The 15,822-nt window shown below is 56.9% G+C and overlaps 1 protein-coding gene across 3 annotated transcripts in view; it reads left to right on the top strand.

The window, feature by feature from the left end:
* The window catches only part of CLCN6 (chloride voltage-gated channel 6), a 34,771-nt gene extending 19,408 nt beyond the window's left edge, over positions 1-15,363 (top strand). For 2 of the 3 annotated variants that reach the window (XM_072828375.1, XM_072828374.1), the window contains 13 exons: positions 432-545; positions 867-1,033; positions 1,577-1,703; positions 4,632-4,758; positions 5,050-5,203; positions 5,308-5,467; positions 5,557-5,663; positions 6,660-6,846; positions 7,661-7,818; positions 8,002-8,158; positions 9,555-9,662; positions 9,813-9,938; positions 12,411-15,363. In XM_072828375.1, coding sequence (XP_072684476.1) covers positions 432-545; positions 867-1,033; positions 1,577-1,703; positions 4,632-4,758; positions 5,050-5,203; positions 5,308-5,467; positions 5,557-5,663; positions 6,660-6,846; positions 7,661-7,818; positions 8,002-8,158; positions 9,555-9,662; positions 9,813-9,938; positions 12,411-12,491 — 1,773 coding nt within the window. In that variant the 3' untranslated portion in view covers positions 12,492-15,363. Of the gene's footprint in view, positions 1-431; positions 546-866; positions 1,034-1,576; positions 1,704-4,631; positions 4,759-5,049; positions 5,204-5,307; positions 5,468-5,556; positions 5,664-6,659; positions 6,847-7,660; positions 7,819-8,001; positions 8,159-9,554; positions 9,663-9,812; positions 9,939-12,410 lie in introns of those variants that run through there. The other variant, XR_012031940.1, reaches the window with a different exon arrangement.
* Positions 15,364-15,822: the final 459 nt, after the last annotated feature.

Raw genomic sequence — 15,822 nt, 5'->3', positions numbered from 1 at the left:
TTAAGGCCTCCTGTCCGTTGTCTCTTGAGAAACCACGTGGCATGAGAACAGGAGACCAGCTGGGGGCAGAGGCAGACAGGCAGTGGCAGGGGGTGGACTTGAGCCCTGCCCAGTCCCTGACCTGAGGCTACCCTGTTCCTCCTCTTGTAGCTACTCTTCCTTTTCGGCCACAAGATCTAGTCCGTAACAGGCTCTAGATAAATAGGCTCTCCTGGTAGGCTGCTGAGTGCACACCCCTCACAGCCTGATTCGCAGTTTTCCGCACCTCCGGTGTGCCCGCTGGGCGGGGGGGGTCCCAGGTCTCCACACAGACCTGGAGTTTCTTCGGGGTTTCTGCAGGGGAGCAGGAGGTTTCCTGAGGCCCCGAGCGCCCAGGAGGAAGTAGGACTTGTCTCTACTGAGTGTTCCTGTGTTTGTCACCTGTCTCCTAGCTCTTTTGTTCCATGTCTGCCACCTTCACCCTCAACTTCTTTCGTTCTGGGATTCAGTTTGGAAGTTGGGGTTCCTTCCAGCTCCCCGGATTGCTGAACTTTGGCGAGTTTAAGGTATGTTTCATCCTTTCTTCCATAGTTTTTGGGGTCATGGGGGGTTTTTTGGTTTTACTTGACCCATGAAAAATGCTCTTATTAATAAGCAAAGTACCTGAGAGCAGTTGTCAGAAGGGTAGGTAGAGCTTCTAGTGGGGCCTGTCTGCCTCGTTAGACGCCTGTGCATGCTCAGTGCTCGGTGCGGGCAGGCTTCCAGCACTGCATTGGCTCTCGTAGGTGGAAAGCTCGCCTCTTATTTCTGTCTTCTCTGCTTCTGTCCCTTCCTGTTCTCATGGGCACTCTGGTTTTTCTCTCTCCCTCCCTTGCCCCTTCTCTCAGTGCTCTGACTCTGATAAAAAATGTCATCTCTGGACAGCTATGGATTTGGGTTTCTTCGTCGTGATGGGGGTCATTGGGGGCCTCCTGGGAGCCACATTCAACTGTCTGAACAAGAGGCTTGCAAAGTACCGTATGCGAAACGTGCACCCGAAACCTAAGCTCGTCAGGTACCTGGTCGCTTCCCCCAGCCTGCTGTGGCTCCCTGAGCTTCCTGTGGACCAGGCCATCTCTCCCAGGAAGGCACTCGTGCGAGCTGACTCTGCTTCCCACACCGGCTTGATTTCATGTCTAAGCCTAAAAATGTAGACCGGGTCCTAGATCTACTCTATTTGTCAGACAGGCCAAAAGTCTGAATCTGAGCTTAATTTATATCAGAGGTGCTGGTTGCCTCCCAGCCACAAGGACACACGGCAGAGTCAGAAGGGTTGATGAGACTCTTGCCCCGGGACCTAAAATGGAAGGCTGTTGTGTTCCTCAGAGGGAGAGGAAGTGGGTGTGGCAGCCCATGTTACTGGTACCCCCAGCTGATGTACAAATTGCCAGGATGGAGCAAGTCGCTGGCAAATTCTGCACGTGTGCTCTCTTACTCGGGCTGCTGTGCATGCTCTTTGGGGGAAATGAGGGTTGGGGGTAGACAGGGCTGTGTTGTTTAGTTCCCGAGCCTGGGGGGTCTTTCTATTCCTTAGTAACAGCTGTGCTTTGCTTCCTAGAGTCCTCGAGAGCCTCTTGGTGTCTGTGGTAACCACCGTGGTGGTGTTTACGGCCTCGATGGTGTTAGGAGAGTGCCGACAAATGTCTGCTTCGGGTCAAATCGGTAATGACTCCTTCCAGCTCCAGGTAAGCGCTGCGCACCCCGCCTTTGCCCTATTCCCACAAAGACGATGATTCCACAAACGTGTGATTGGCCTCTGCTTGCAGCCGGGAGAGGTGTTTCCTTGCTCCATGCCTGTATCCGGTCCGCAGGAGCCTTTTCACTGAAGAGAAAAGACTGTCTTCCTCTTGTCTTTCTCTGTCTTTTTCACTTCTATGAAGAGTCATGGTCATCGTAGAAGGAAGCTCCTCTCTCTCTCTTTCTCTCTCTCTCGTTCTCTCTCTCTTTGTTGAACAAAAGTAACTGGAGACAAGCTCAGGAAGCAGACGACCGCTTCTTCACCAAACCCCAGTTTACTCTTACCACTTCACCCCTGAAAGGTGCCCACCAGCCTCACCCCCATGGTTGTGAGCATCACCCTTGAGACAGGGAGAAAGGAATGTCTGCCTCAGGGTGATCGGTGCTCTGGCTCTCTGGGCATCTTGTTCTTACTGGGCTTAGGTTCTGGCCTATGCTCTTTTTCCATTTCTCCTCTCTTCTAGGAATATGTAGTACTTTCTAGAACCTTTTCTTGAAAGAGCAAAGGCAGTGAGGGAGGCATTCCAGCTTACTCTGCCCTGATAATCTCTGGTCCAAGCTAGTGGCTCTGAGAGCTGCCTTTGGTCAGCCAGATGCGTGGTTCTGGCCCCTAGAGGTGAGGCTCAGGAACGGTCCCTAAGTTCCTTGTCATCTTGTTGCCCCTGCGGAGCATCGTGGGGACTTTGTCTTGGATGGCTGCCCCTTTGGTGTCCCCAGGAATGTCCATGAAGAGCAACAAGTGTTAGATCGGAGGTTGCCAAACTGTGGCCCATTGGCCAAATGTGGCTTTGGCAACTGCTTGTTTTTCTGTAGCCCTCTAGCTAAAGAATGGTATTCACATTTTTAAAGAGTGTTTAGGAAAAAAAGAATATACAGCAGAGACTCTGTGGCCTATGAAATCTAAAATTCTTACTATGTGGCTATTTATGGAAAAAATTCACCAACCCCTGTTACTTGCTAATACTGAGGCTACCTCATTACAGAGCAGTATTTCCTAGACGCATTCTGTGGAACCCTGATGCATATGATTCAAAAACAAATGGAAAAAAATCCTGTGGTCTAAGGGGTTAGCCAAAATTAAATGAATTGCTTTAATACAGGACATTCTAGGGCGTTTAAAATTCTGTAAGTGTTACAAGTGTTTGGAGTATTTCTTGTGCGCCAGCTGTCCCACCAAGCACTCACATACATGACTTCGTGTGGTCTTTACCACCGCCATGCTGGCTGCTGTTATTATCCACGTTTACAGAGGAGAAAACAACCTGAGGCCTCTCTTTTTATTTATTTATTTTTTTATTTTATTTTTTATTTTTTTTATTTTTCTTGAAATTTTCTTTATTTGAGAGTCCGTGAGAGAGCAGCAGAGGTGAAGCAGGCTCCCCACTGAGCAGGGAGCCCGATGTGGGACTCGATCCTAGGACCCAAGGATCATGACCTGAGCCAAAAGCAGACGCTTAACCGACTGAGCCATCCAGGCGCCCCACAAAGTGAGGTCTTGACCTGCTCTCACAGGGGATAGTATATGCCATGAGGTCAGCATTAACGTATTTCACAGGTGAGGCAGCCAGAGCGTTACAGAATGAAGTGCTGCTCCCACGGTCGCTGTAGAGTGGCCGTCTGATGCTGGAGCCTCTGCTCTGCCTTCAGCAGGTCCTCTGAGCTCCAGCAAGTGCTGTGATGCATCTCCGCCCATTTGACGCAGGACTCTTTCCAGGGAGCCCCTGGGCCTGGTGTACCCCCCGACATGGTTTGGGAAACCCTGCACGTGTGGATCATCCCGTGGTCGCCTCATTGTGAGCCACACACGTTTCTCCTTTGGCTGCTCGTCTCTGCCAGGTTCCACCAGGAGCGGGTACTGACCTGCTTCTCTTGGCGGTCTTCAGCCATCCTGCCCAGGCAGGCCCACCTGGCAGGACTGCACCCCCATCACCTAGTGTGGTGATAGTGTCCACATAAGGGTATCTCTACAGCATCGCCGACAGACTTGAATCCAGGAAAGTCCATTCCTTTCAGTGAACCGTGTACTAACACTCTGTGTGTGTACGCGCTGGGGTAAATGTGAAGTATACCAGCTGCACCGTTGGACACTATCAGCTACAAAATAAGGACTGTCCTGCTCTGCTGTGTCGGGTACACTTGGACCCAAGCTCGAGCTTGTAAATAAACCCTCGTGTGTTTGCAAAAAATAAAAATAAGGACTGTCCTACTCCAGCGCCTTTGCCCCTGATGAGTCAGGCAAGTATCAGGATTCCATTGTCCTGCACAAAATGGTGGAGAGAGCAAGAGGTCTGAGATATGGAGAAATAACCTCTTTTCCCAGGTTGGGTTTTGTTCAGCCAGCTGGGCCTTGGAGGGAGAGGCAGGAGCATCCAGGCCCCATGTGGGAGTGTGTTTTCTTCTGCAGAAAATTCAGGGCAGAGATCTTTTCCATTTGGAGCCAAAGTTGGGGTGTGGGGTCAGGCGGTACCCGGGCCTGTCCTCCACCATCACCTGTCAACTCCCAGCTACTCACCTGTCACCTGCCTCGTCTCCCCCACAGTGCACAGGGCTGTTGGGCCAGACTTCCAGTGGTATCACTTACAGAATTAGCATTGGGAGGGGAAGCAGAGCCAGATCCATGGTGTTTCATTGTCGTAACTCAAGGGCCCTCATCCCAGGTCTTTCTTTCTCAAAGTGTAAGGAATATAGTCTCATGGTTGACTGCTCTTGGCTAGAGATGTGTTTTTTTTGCCACCTGTCTCATCTCCCAGTAAAGCTTGCAAGCCAGACTTTCTCCACCTCAGCAGAGACCTGCCACTCCAAGACTTTGAGCGCCCTGGTCACGTATGCGGACTTTGTACTGCCCTTGTACTGACTTTTTGATCCCTGTGTCTTAGGTCTCGTCAGAAGATGTCAATTCAAGTATCAAGACCTTTTTCTGTCCCAATGAGACTTACAATGACATGGCCACACTCTTCTTCAATCCCCAGGAGTCTGCCATCCTTCAGCTTTTCCACCAGGATGGTGAGTATCTGGGAGCCTGCCCGTTCTTGGGTGATTGTTTTCTTTCTGCAGGGAACAGATGATGGTTCCTCTACACCTTCTGTTGGCCCATAGACACGGCCAGGCTTGCCCTCAATTCTGATCAAAATAGGACTTTTCTTTTGTACTAGCAACCCAGACAAGGCTAGAGTCTCTGCCTCCAGTGTTGGAAGTGAACTGGTTGGGGTGTGGAAGGACCTGGGATGGGCCAGGGCAGCCCGGTGGACCTGGTGGCACCTGGTGGTGGAACTAAGGTTGGTTCTTGCCTCGCAGGTACTTTTAGCCCAGTCACTCTGGCCTTGTTTTTCGTGCTCTACTTCCTGCTCGCATGTTGGACCTATGGCATTTCTGTTCCAAGTGGCCTTTTTGTGCCTTCCCTGCTGTGCGGAGCTGCTTTTGGACGTTTAGTGGCCAATGTCCTCAAAAGGTAAGTGTGTGCATGTGTGTGTGCGAGCATGGCCATGTGTGCATGTGCACACGTGTGCAAACCTTGTCACTCTAAGCCGTGGTCTTGGTTTCTCTCTTGCCCAGCTACATCGGCTTGGGCCACATCTATTCGGGGACCTTCGCCCTGATTGGTGCCGCAGCTTTCCTGGGCGGGGTGGTCCGCATGACCATCAGTCTCACGGTCATCCTGATCGAATCTACCAACGAGATTACATACGGGCTCCCCATTATGATCACTCTGATGGTGAGTACTCCCCCTCTGGGCCTCTCTCAGGCGCAGGGCCGAGCTCAGCCCCCCAGCAGCCTCTTTTCGATCTTTCCTCTGTGTTTCAGGTGGCCAAATGGACAGGGGACTTTTTCAACAAAGGCATTTATGATATCCACGTGGGCTTGCGGGGCGTGCCGCTCCTGGAATGGGAGACAGAGGCGGAAATGGACAAGTGAGGCTCGCCCTTCTCTTCTGTCCTGGTTGCAGAATGTATGACCTCGGGCCCGAGGGTGGGGAGTGGTGTCATCAGGGTGGGGAGTGGGGTGGGAGTCCAGTGAACTGGTAGGTAACTACGGAAGCAGCGGGGTGTGGTGGGAGCTGAGGGCCGGAGGCGGGCGGCTGCTGCATGGTTTGGTGTGGCTCCCATGGCCTCCTGGTTCAACATGAAGGCAGGTCTCTGATCAGGTCTGCGTTAGGACCGGATGTTTCCGCTAAGGGTCTGCTGAGCCCTGTGAGTGAGAACCAGCCTGCCCCACGCGTGCCCAAGGAAGTGTCATGCCATCAGCAGTGATTATTCTGGGCACAGTCGCCGATTTATCCATCAGCCTGCAAATGGTTTGGGCCTCCTGTGTCTGGGGATCCCACAAGGCCCTTATAGTCCAACAGAGGGATCAGCAAACTTCTGTAAAGGGGCCGCTGGTAAATCCTTTCAGCTTTGCAGGCCACGTGGTCTCTGTCACAACTCCTCAGCTCTGTCACCGCAGTGCGGACAGAGCCGTGGATGATTGGTAAATGAGTGGGAGAGGCCAGATTTGACCTGGGACCTGCGGTTGCCCCCTGGTCTAAAGGGATAGCCCCCCCGCCTTTTTTTTTTTTTTTTTTTTTTGATAAATTCTGGTAGTACCATTAGCAATCCGTGATAACATGAGGAATTGCCACAGAGGGCTGAGGAAGGGATGGCCAGTCACCCGGGCAAGTAGGTGAGGTTTGTGCTGAGAGGATATTTTGTGTTGAGCTGAGGGGTGAGGAAAGGCCCACCGGCTTGGCAGAGCAGGGAAGTGCATTCCAGGCACGGGGAAGGGCACTTGCCGAAGGATAGAAGTACCAAGGAATGCGCGTGTGCAAGTAACTGCTGGAGGTGGCTCAGAAGGTGTGCGGGGGAGCCAGGACTCGCTCCTGGGGCACTGTGGGCTCTTGTGAGGCTGGACGGCTTTTCTCCCTCCCCCAGACTGAGAGCCAGTGACATCATGGAGCCCAACCTCACCTACGTCTACCCACACACCCGCATCCAGTCTCTAGTGAGCATCCTGCGCACCACGGTCCACCACGCCTTCCCGGTGGTCACGGAGAACCGGGGCAACGAGAAGGAGTTCATGAAGGGCAACCAGCTCATCAGTAACAACATCAGGTTCAAGGTACGGCAGCCGGAGGGAACGGTGGACGAGAAATAAGGTGCTCCCTGACGCACGCACCTGCTAGTGCTTGCCACACCCCGTAGATGGGGGCGCCGGTGGGCTCTCAGGGAGCATCAGCCTCCTTGTTCTTGTGGCAGTGAGTGTAGACGTGACCGCAAGTGTGGACTTTGCTGGCCATCAGGACACGTGTCCATTCTCACCCAAGTAAATGCATGGATGGAATTTTTTGTCCTAGTCGGCATTGTTTGTGGTGTGTGAGTGGTTTCAGGAGCTTTCTAGAGTTGCCTAGGCAGAAATGGACTTTGGCCTTCTTAAGACAAAGACAAATCAGCTGGAAGCTGCAGGGCTGACCGGGGAGCTGGGGGACCAGAAGCGGTGCGCTGGGTGTGCAGGCGGCTGGCAGACCCCGGAGGGTGTTGGGAGGCGTGGCCACCAGCCTTTGCTCCTGATTTGAAATCTAGGCAGAGGAAGAGTCCCGTGTGCCCACCGTTGGCTCTGGGGGCCAGGCACACGGACGGTCCCACCATGACATCACATGGGAAAGGGCTCCCCCTGGAGAGTCGAGGTGCTGTTCTCAAATCAAAGGAGGGGGGACGTTGGGCTGGTCTGCACGCCCTGAGAGCGGAGAGGCTCCCTGCAGCCCCGGCCCGTGAGCCATGGAGAAGACATCTTGCCATTGCTGTGTCGGCATAAGCTTGGCCCCACTGGACCCGCATCCTTAAGCTACGGAGGTGTCATGGTGGCGTGCCGGGCCCAGCAATCCGTGGCCTCCCTGGTAGAAACCTCTGTTCCCATCACCCGTTCCCACGCACAGAAATCCAGCATCCTCACCCGGGCTGGCGAGCAGCGCAGACGGAGCCAGTCCATGAAGTCATACCCGTCGAGTGAGCTACGAAACGTGTGTGATGAGCACCTCGCCTCCGAGGAGCCCGCCGAGAAGGAGGACCTCCTGCAGCAGATGCTGGAGCGAAGGTGAGAGCACGGCCCCCCGCTGCGTGGGCACCTGCTCGCGGGGCTCAGGAAGGGCCGGCGCTTTGCTCTGAGGCAGCTCCCGAGCTCCTTGGGGATTCGGGGAGCTGGTCAGGGACGTGGGGGCAAAGCAAGAAGCAATCCTGCTGAGGGTGTGCTAGGCAGCGTCTGGTTTTTATATAACAGATACACCCCCTACCCCAACCTATACCCTGACCAGTCCCCGAGCGAAGACTGGACCATGGAGGAGCGCTTCCGCCCTCTGACCTTCCACGGCCTGATCCTGCGGTCACAGCTTGTCACCCTGCTCGTCCGAGGAGTTTGTTACTCTGAAAATCAATCAGTGAGTCTCTCTGGTCTGCGCTGGGATTCTGGAAGGCACAGGGTGGTAGGAGCACGGGGAACAGAAGTGGACCTTTGGGAGTCTGTGTGCCGGCGGGCTGCTGTCCCGTGCTTGTGCAGCCAGCCCCGTGGTCCCCTCGGCCGTGGCCGGCGCCTGTCAGGTGACACGCGGTGGGGGGCTCCCCCAGGCCCCCTGACAACTGCTGCCCTTGTAGCCTGTAGACTTTTAATAGACTTTGAGTTTTTTTAAAATGCTGTTCTTCCCACTAATTTTTTTTTTCTTTCATTTGGGTTTTGTAGAGACAAGTGGGGGTGGGTGGGGTGTGTTGTTCAAAGTGGTCCCTCTCGTGCCCTGAAGGCCTGGCCATCCCCACACACGTCACCCCCTGTAGACAAAGCCTGCAGAGGTTGCCCAGAGGCCTGCTTTCCAGACTGACTGTCCTGCTTGAGCTCTTGCCCACAGGAGCACAGGAGGGCCGAGGTGGGCTGCGTTAGAGGCCTTGTCTAAAGGCAGAAACCAGCCAGTGCTGGCCTGATGGAGCAGCGGGAGCTGCGTGCCGCTGGGCGGGCGGTGGGCGGAGAATGCAGCGTGCAGAGTGGAGCCGCGGGGAGAGTGACCAGGGCAGAGCAGTGACCAGCACTTGTGGCCACTGCGCCCAGCCTGAGACCCTGTTGGTGTGGCCCAGGTGCCCTTGGAGGGCTGAGGGCAAATGCGGGAGACGCGGGATGCAGGGGTGGGAACAGAGCCGCTGTGTCCAACTGCCACAGACCAGGTGGCTGCAAGCAGGAGGAACGCGTTCTTCCGTAGTTGTCAAGGCCGGAGTACAAAGCCCGCACGTCAGCGGGGCCTTGGCTTCCTCGTGCGTGGAGGCTGCCAGCCATGCCTGGCTCTCCTTGACCGTGGATCTGCCACTGCAGCCTCTGCTCCCGTGTCACGTGGTGTGCTCCCTGTGCGCCTCTCCTCTTGATATTGTCAGTGGACTGGGGCTCACCCCAATCCTGCCTGCCCTCTTCTGAACTGGCTTCTGTCTGCAGAGACCCTGCTTCTGACATGGCCACACCCACAGGGTAGCAGGAGTTAGCGCTAGTCAGGCGTGTCTTTTGAGAGACACGTCAACCCACGGGAGCTGGTAGGTAGCTCTGCTCTCACGTAGACTCCAGGGCAAGCCGTGTGCACCTCACAGACGGAGAGAAGCAGGTTCAGAGAGAGTAGGAGGTTCGCCGAGGGGCACAGCGAGGCTGGGAGCTGGCCTCGGGCCCCGGGCCTCTCACGGCAGAGCCCCCGTTCTGTACCACCTCGCACCAGGTGGGGCTGTGGACGTGGAGAGGGAGGGGCTGTGAATGTCCCCGACGGTGGCTGTACTGGGTACAAGGATGTGTCTTGGTTGGGATTGCAGAGCGCCAGCCAGCCGCGCCTGTCCTACGCCGAGATGGCTGAGGATTACCCGCGGTACCCCGACATCCACGACCTGGACCTGACGCTCCTAAACCCGCGCATGATTGTGGTGAGCAGGGCTGTCCCCGTGGGGCCGGGCCCCTGGAGGTGGCCAGCAGCCTGTCCTGCACGGAGCCGACCGCTGCTCGTCCGCGTGTTCGCGCCTCGTCCAGGGCAGGGCGTGAGTGGCCACAGGTGACTTGTGTTGTCTTCTCTGCAGGATGTCACCCCATACATGAACCCTTCGCCCTTCACCGTTTCACCCAACACCCACGTCTCCCAAGTCTTCAACCTGTTCAGAACGATGGGCCTGCGGCACCTGCCCGTGGTGAATGCCGTGGGAGAGGTGAGTCTGGTTTCCAGTCGTGCCCGCGGCTGTGCCTGCTTCTGGAAGGACCCCGTCCCCACTGTGTGAGTCAGGGCTTCCCACCCAGGAGGACCCCGGAGAACCCCGGAGGCCCGGTCCGCCGCTGCCCCCTGCACGCCCTCAGCTCGGCCAGCAGGTGTCGCCAGTGTCGCGAGTGCGGGGCGTCCGGGGCGTCCTCCGTCCTCCGTCCTCCTGTCCTCCTGTCCTCCGCCAGCTCCTGCTCTTCCCCCCAGGCCTCGCCGGCCTCGCCCAGCCTGCACCTCCTGGAGGAGGAAGGGGCTGCTCCCCGCCCGTCCTGGGCACTTAGGACAGTAAATGAGGGCATTTCCAGCAGGGCGCTCAGAATTGTAGAAGATCCAATTAGATACGACTAGTAATCAGTGCTACAGACTTTCCTGGTTTTTTTTTTTTTTTTTAAATACATTTTTATTTTTTTTTTATTTATTTATGATAGTCACAGAGAGAGAGAGAGAGAGAGGCAGAGACACAGGCAGAGGGAGAAACAGGCTCCATGCACCGGGAGCCCGACATGGGATTTGATCCCGGGTCTCCAGGATTGCACCCTGGGCCAAAGGCAGGCGCTAAACCGCTGCGCCACCCAGGGATCCCGGTTTTTTTTCTTAGAACTTCTTTTTTTCCTCATCACACGGCTGTTTAGTTGTTAAAAAAGAAGAAAAAGAAAATACAGGGCAGGATAATATGAACAAAAGAGCAGTACCAAGCGCCCACCGCACAGAGGTAGCCACAGTCCTCCTAAGGTAGATCCTTTGGTGTTTTTCCCTCTGCGTCGAGGAGAGATTTTACGGATCAGGACCTAACGAGAGCGTCACCGCTGTGTGCACGGAGACCGTCCTGGTCTGGGCGAGCTGCGGGAGATGCCTCTCCGCGGCAGGAAGCGGTCCCTGATGGTGTCTTAGTGGGCTCGCCGGCGTCCCGCTGGCCACAGCCCTCTGGTGGGCGGTATTTAAGGGTCGCCATCCCCCTCGTGAGGCTTTTGATGCCCTTACGTTGCCAGTCTCCCCTCCGGGCAGTGAAACCTCGGTAAAGGAGCGCCGCCCAGCAGGACGCGGGCACAGCGCAGCCTGCCCTGCTCTCCGGGGTGTGTGGTTGCACTGATCAAACTTGGTTCCTCGAAACACGAGCCCGCTGACGGTTCCAACAGGCTGTGGCATGAAGCGCCAAGTCAGTGGCCGCCGTGAGCAGCTCAGCTTCTGCGCACACCGGCACTGTCACCAGAGGGGCCGGGCTGCTCCCTGCGCCAGCGGTTCTGACTGCACGTCGGTGGGCGCCCGGCAACAGGACCCCACGCTGACACCATCCACCTGCAGACGGCACCAGACCCCACACGTTCGGGGCTCGGCCTGACAGGACTGGGCCACCCCCCACCCCCACCTCCGCTGCCGTCACTTCAGACGTCAATCAAAAGTCCAGGTTGTCGCCTGTGTTTCTGGGCAGGTGGCAGTAAATTGGAGGTTCCCGTGCTCTTCTGCTCCTGGAACTCAGGAGAGCAGTTTCCTTAGCAGGTTCCCAGTGTGCCCAGGAACGGCCAGGTGGAAGAGGCCTGGGGCAGGTATGGGGAAGGGATGCCAAGCTTCCACACCGTCTCCCGCACACTCTGCTCCTGGCACCTTACGTGCTCGCCAGCACAGACGTTCTCCAGTGTTGGTAGCTTCATTACGTACGAACACGTGATTGAGGACATCGCGGCCATTGGTGATTGATTCAACCTCCGGCCGCTCCCCACCCCCAGATGGGGCTCGGGGCTGGAACAGCCAGGCCTCTGCTCACATGGTTGGTTGCCCTGGTAACTAGCCTCCATCTTTAGGGGCTTTGTAGAAGTTTGTCATTCATGTAGCTGAAAGGGGCTTGTCATGAACGGCAAAGGACACCCTTCTCGCTCTTTATCACTTAATCCCAAGAGTTCTTAGGACCTTGTGCCAGAACGAGGGTGAAGATCACATATATATTTCCTGTTAAAAGTCACCGTGACACAAGGACCCAGGTAGTGCGGAGAGACGGTGTTTGTGAACCACAGCAAGGTTCTGGGGTCTCAGCGGCTCGGAGCCTGCACTGGGCTGTCTGTCTCTTGCACACATGTGTGAAGCAGGGGGCAGGTGGTGGGAACGGAGAAGCCTAGAGAGCATGTGCCTGCTGAAAAAGACACTCCGATGCGGAGTTAGCTGGCCTTCCTGAACTTTCTCTTGGAGCTGGATTTGTCCCATTGGCCTCTAGGAGCCCTAGTTCCCTGTGGATCTCCTCCTCCTCTGGAAACCGGGGTGGCCTGGACATGCATAGCGTGACCAGCTTGTCGGCGTCTGTCACGGCGCTCTGTGGGCCGGGCGTCCGTCCCCAGCGTTTACTGTGGTGGATGAGGCAAGCTGAGCCCACTCCCCTTCTTGCCCCAGCGGGTTTACCCTGCAGGTGACGTGGATCTCTTTCTTCTTGTCCTAGATCGTGGGGATCATCACTCGGCACAACCTGACCTACGAATTTCTGCAGGCCCGGCTGCGGCAGCACTACCAGACCATCTGACGGCCCGGCGTGGCCTCACTGCCACACGCCGGACCGCCCTGTCCCGGAGCTGCCCGGGGAGGCAGCTCGCTCGTGCTCCGCCGCCACGGCTGGCTGGGGCTGTTCCAGGACACGGAAGATTCCCACTCACCCACTCGCTCGGAAAGCCTACAATCATCCAACACTCCGCCGGTCAGAGATCCCGGGGATGGTGTTGAACCGCAAGAGCTTGGACTTGTCTGACTTTCTCAGCAAGTATCTTCCTGTTTCCTGCTCCCTGCTTTCCTGCCGTCCAGCATGGGCTCAGGCCCCAGGCCCCTCCACCCCACACGTGCCAGGATCAGAGGGGGCACCAGGCCTCAGCCACCGGGGGGGGGCAGGGGGCGGGGGGGACACCTGGAGCACTTTTCATGCCCCTCCTGCTGCTTTCCTAGGGAACCCAGCTGTTGCCTTAAACCGCGACGGGGGAGGCTTTGCCAAGGCAAGCGCTGGGGCGAAGGCCAGTTGTGAACTGAAGTGAATCACCAAATTTAGGGACCGAGCACTGAGACGGTTGCCCGTGTGTCGGGGAGGCCTTCCCTCGCTGGGCTGTTGCCATGCTCAGCGGTTCATCTGAAGGGAAACACTGCTTCTGGGGGGCGCTGCTGCTCAGGCTTGCCGCCGTGGGCACAGCCTCCTCGGAAGCGCCACCCTCCAGAAGCACACGTCCCCCTGACCGGCCCTGAAGGATAAGTCTGACGAGACGTCCGGTTCACAGCCGCCCTAGTCTTGAGCATCTCAGCTTCTCTCCTGGTGATTCCAGTTTCCCGAGGTCCGTCCTTCCTCCCACCCTCTGCGCCGAGTTAGTAACTTCCCTTGAGTTCTTACACGTGTCTTCCTGGCGAAGCAGCCACGGCCCAGAGGGTATTCGTATGTCCCCCCCACCCCCCGACCAAGTTAGCTACAAGCTAAGCATCCCATGATAAAACTGCTCCACCCAACTCTGGGAAACGGTACCATTACCTCTAAGGTGGGCAGAAGCGAGTCCTGAGCCAGTGGCCACTGTAGGAACGTGACGCGGCCTGAGAAGCCCGGGTCAGGATGGAGCAGATGGCTTATTCCAGGAGGGGAGGGGGTGTGCCCGTCCTGGCTGTCCCCAGCCCGCCGAGGGGCCCAGACCTGGAAACTGTGCCGCCGGGGCCCTGGGCTGGGGGAGAGCTGGCCGCACGTGCCCAAGCCCTGGCACTGACCCCAGGAAGGAAGCCCCTGTGTGTCCGTGACCTGTGTCTCCAGGCGGGAGGCCCTCTGACTAGACCCCCAAAGTGAACATGCGGTGTCGGGTGTTTTGCACTCACTCTCTCAAGCTCTGTGCTCTCCCCCCACCTGCAGCCGCACCTTGGGCCCGGCACAGCCCGTGGCAGATGCGCCCGGGGCACCAAGACGGCATCCGTCTGCATTTAAGTTCCTGTTGGGCTTTTTTGTGTAAACTGTTGGCAGTCGCCTGAGAGCCTGGGCACCCGGCCTCTCCGTCCCCTCGCCCTCTGCCTCGGGCTGACTTCGTCGCAGAGTCTGGCACGCAGCCTGGGGGTGGGCGCCCGTCCCGGCGCGGCCGCCCAGGTCTCATGCTCGGTGTGCTTAGCTCAGTGAGGGGCTGCTTCAGGCTCTTTGCCTCCTGACTGGCCGCCTCTATTCTTCCCATTTTCTCATCTCTCTGACCAAAAATACTTCGACTTCTAAATGTCTCAGCTTCCTTGAATGCGTTTGGCCTGTGAAATGTGGATGGGACCCCCCGGCAAGTAGTTGGGGAGATCACAAGGACCAAAAAGGCAAGCCCTGCTCGGCGTGCTCGTGTTCCGCCAGCTGCCACTTGCGGCGGCACTCGGAGCCTGGCCGCGCTGCTCCTTCCAGTCGCCCAGGTCAGGGAACACCGGGATTGCCCGTCCCACAAACTGAAGCCCTCTTCCCACCCCTCCCTGAAACTGGCAGAAGGAAAGTCCTCCGGGGTCTGGGTCAGCAGCGGCCTGCCTCCAGGCGGCCCCGGGTGAGTGTGGTCGGACTTTCCCCTCGTGCACATGCAGTCCCCAGATGCTCGTTCCCTCTGGTGCGGCCCACAGGTAGCTGGCTTGGCAGGCGCCTCCCTCCGCATGAACCGGCCGCACAGCCACCGAGGACCCAAACTCAGGCCCCTCTGGAAAGGCACGTGGCTTCTTGTCCTCCGTGGGTGTCTGCCCTTACCAGATAAGCCCAAAGACAACCACTGCCCCACTTGTAACAAAATAACTGGAAGCCTCACCCCCTTGATAGTTAGAAACCCACGGTGTCCACGTCCCACCTATTTCCAGCCCCGTCGCCCCCTGGCAATAGGGTACGTCCACACACACAAGGCACAGGGGCCCTGGGGCTGGCTGGGGACAGTTCTCCGCGTGCTGGTCTCCTGCCTGCGGTGTCGGGCTCCCAGCTGGGGTGACTGGGAGGTCCCTCCCCACCGTGGGGCCTCGGCACTCGGGAGTGATTTGCTCATGACCTTGTTCAACTAACGGTTCCTGGCTGGGACGGACGCTCGCTTGCTTGACCCAACCAACTATATGACATTGCTGACGCAGAGTTGTACTGACGCAGCCGCTGGAGACTAGAAAGCCTCTGGAAAGGCCAGAAGCCCCGTCCCGGGCCCTGTGGCGTTGACGTGCAGTATTACCCACGGCTCCGTGGACACGGCCACCCCGACAGTCGCAGGCTTCCCTCGTTCTGTTTGCACTGTTGGTTTATATAGTAACACTAGCTAATTCTATGGTGTACATACATTGTATTTTTTTTAATTTGTAAAGTTCTATTTTTATTTGAACTTTTGGAACTTGGAAGTTCTCACTGTAACCGTAACCTGTCGGAATAAAATGTCTTCATCTGTCTCCTTTAACCTCCGTCTCAATGTCTCCACGGTGCTTGCTTTAGAGAGACTCGCTTCTCTTTCTCTCTAATGTGTAACAATCGGAAAGCGGGAGAGTAGATTCATGGTCTCAGAGCTCTGCCAGCAAGACTTCATTCCCAGGGGTCCACCTGCTACCAGCTTAGTCCTTCGCAAACCTCACGAGGTTCCCAGGCCTCGGTCTCCTCCAGACGCTGTGCGACCCCGTTTCCTGTGCTCCTGCTTGTAAGAACCCACCTGCTCCTTCAGGGGCTGCTGCCGCAGTGGGGCTCGGGTGGCCCGACTGTCCCGACAGCACTGTGCGTAGGAATCTGCCCCGCTCACGGGTTCCCGGAAAGTCCGTGCCGAGTCCACAGGCCTTTAGGCCTCGGGACTAGCTTCCGTGGTGCCGTCTGCCATTGCTCCCTGTTTTTGCCGGAAATAGGATTTTCTTTGTCTCTGGTCGATCTG

Source organism: Canis lupus, chromosome 5 (genome assembly GCF_048164855.1).
Source record: "Canis lupus baileyi chromosome 5, mCanLup2.hap1, whole genome shotgun sequence".
Lineage (NCBI taxonomy): Eukaryota > Metazoa > Chordata > Mammalia > Carnivora > Canidae > Canis > Canis lupus.
The sequence above is the reverse complement of the archived record's forward strand: the minus strand, read 5'-3'. Positions and strand labels throughout refer to the sequence as shown.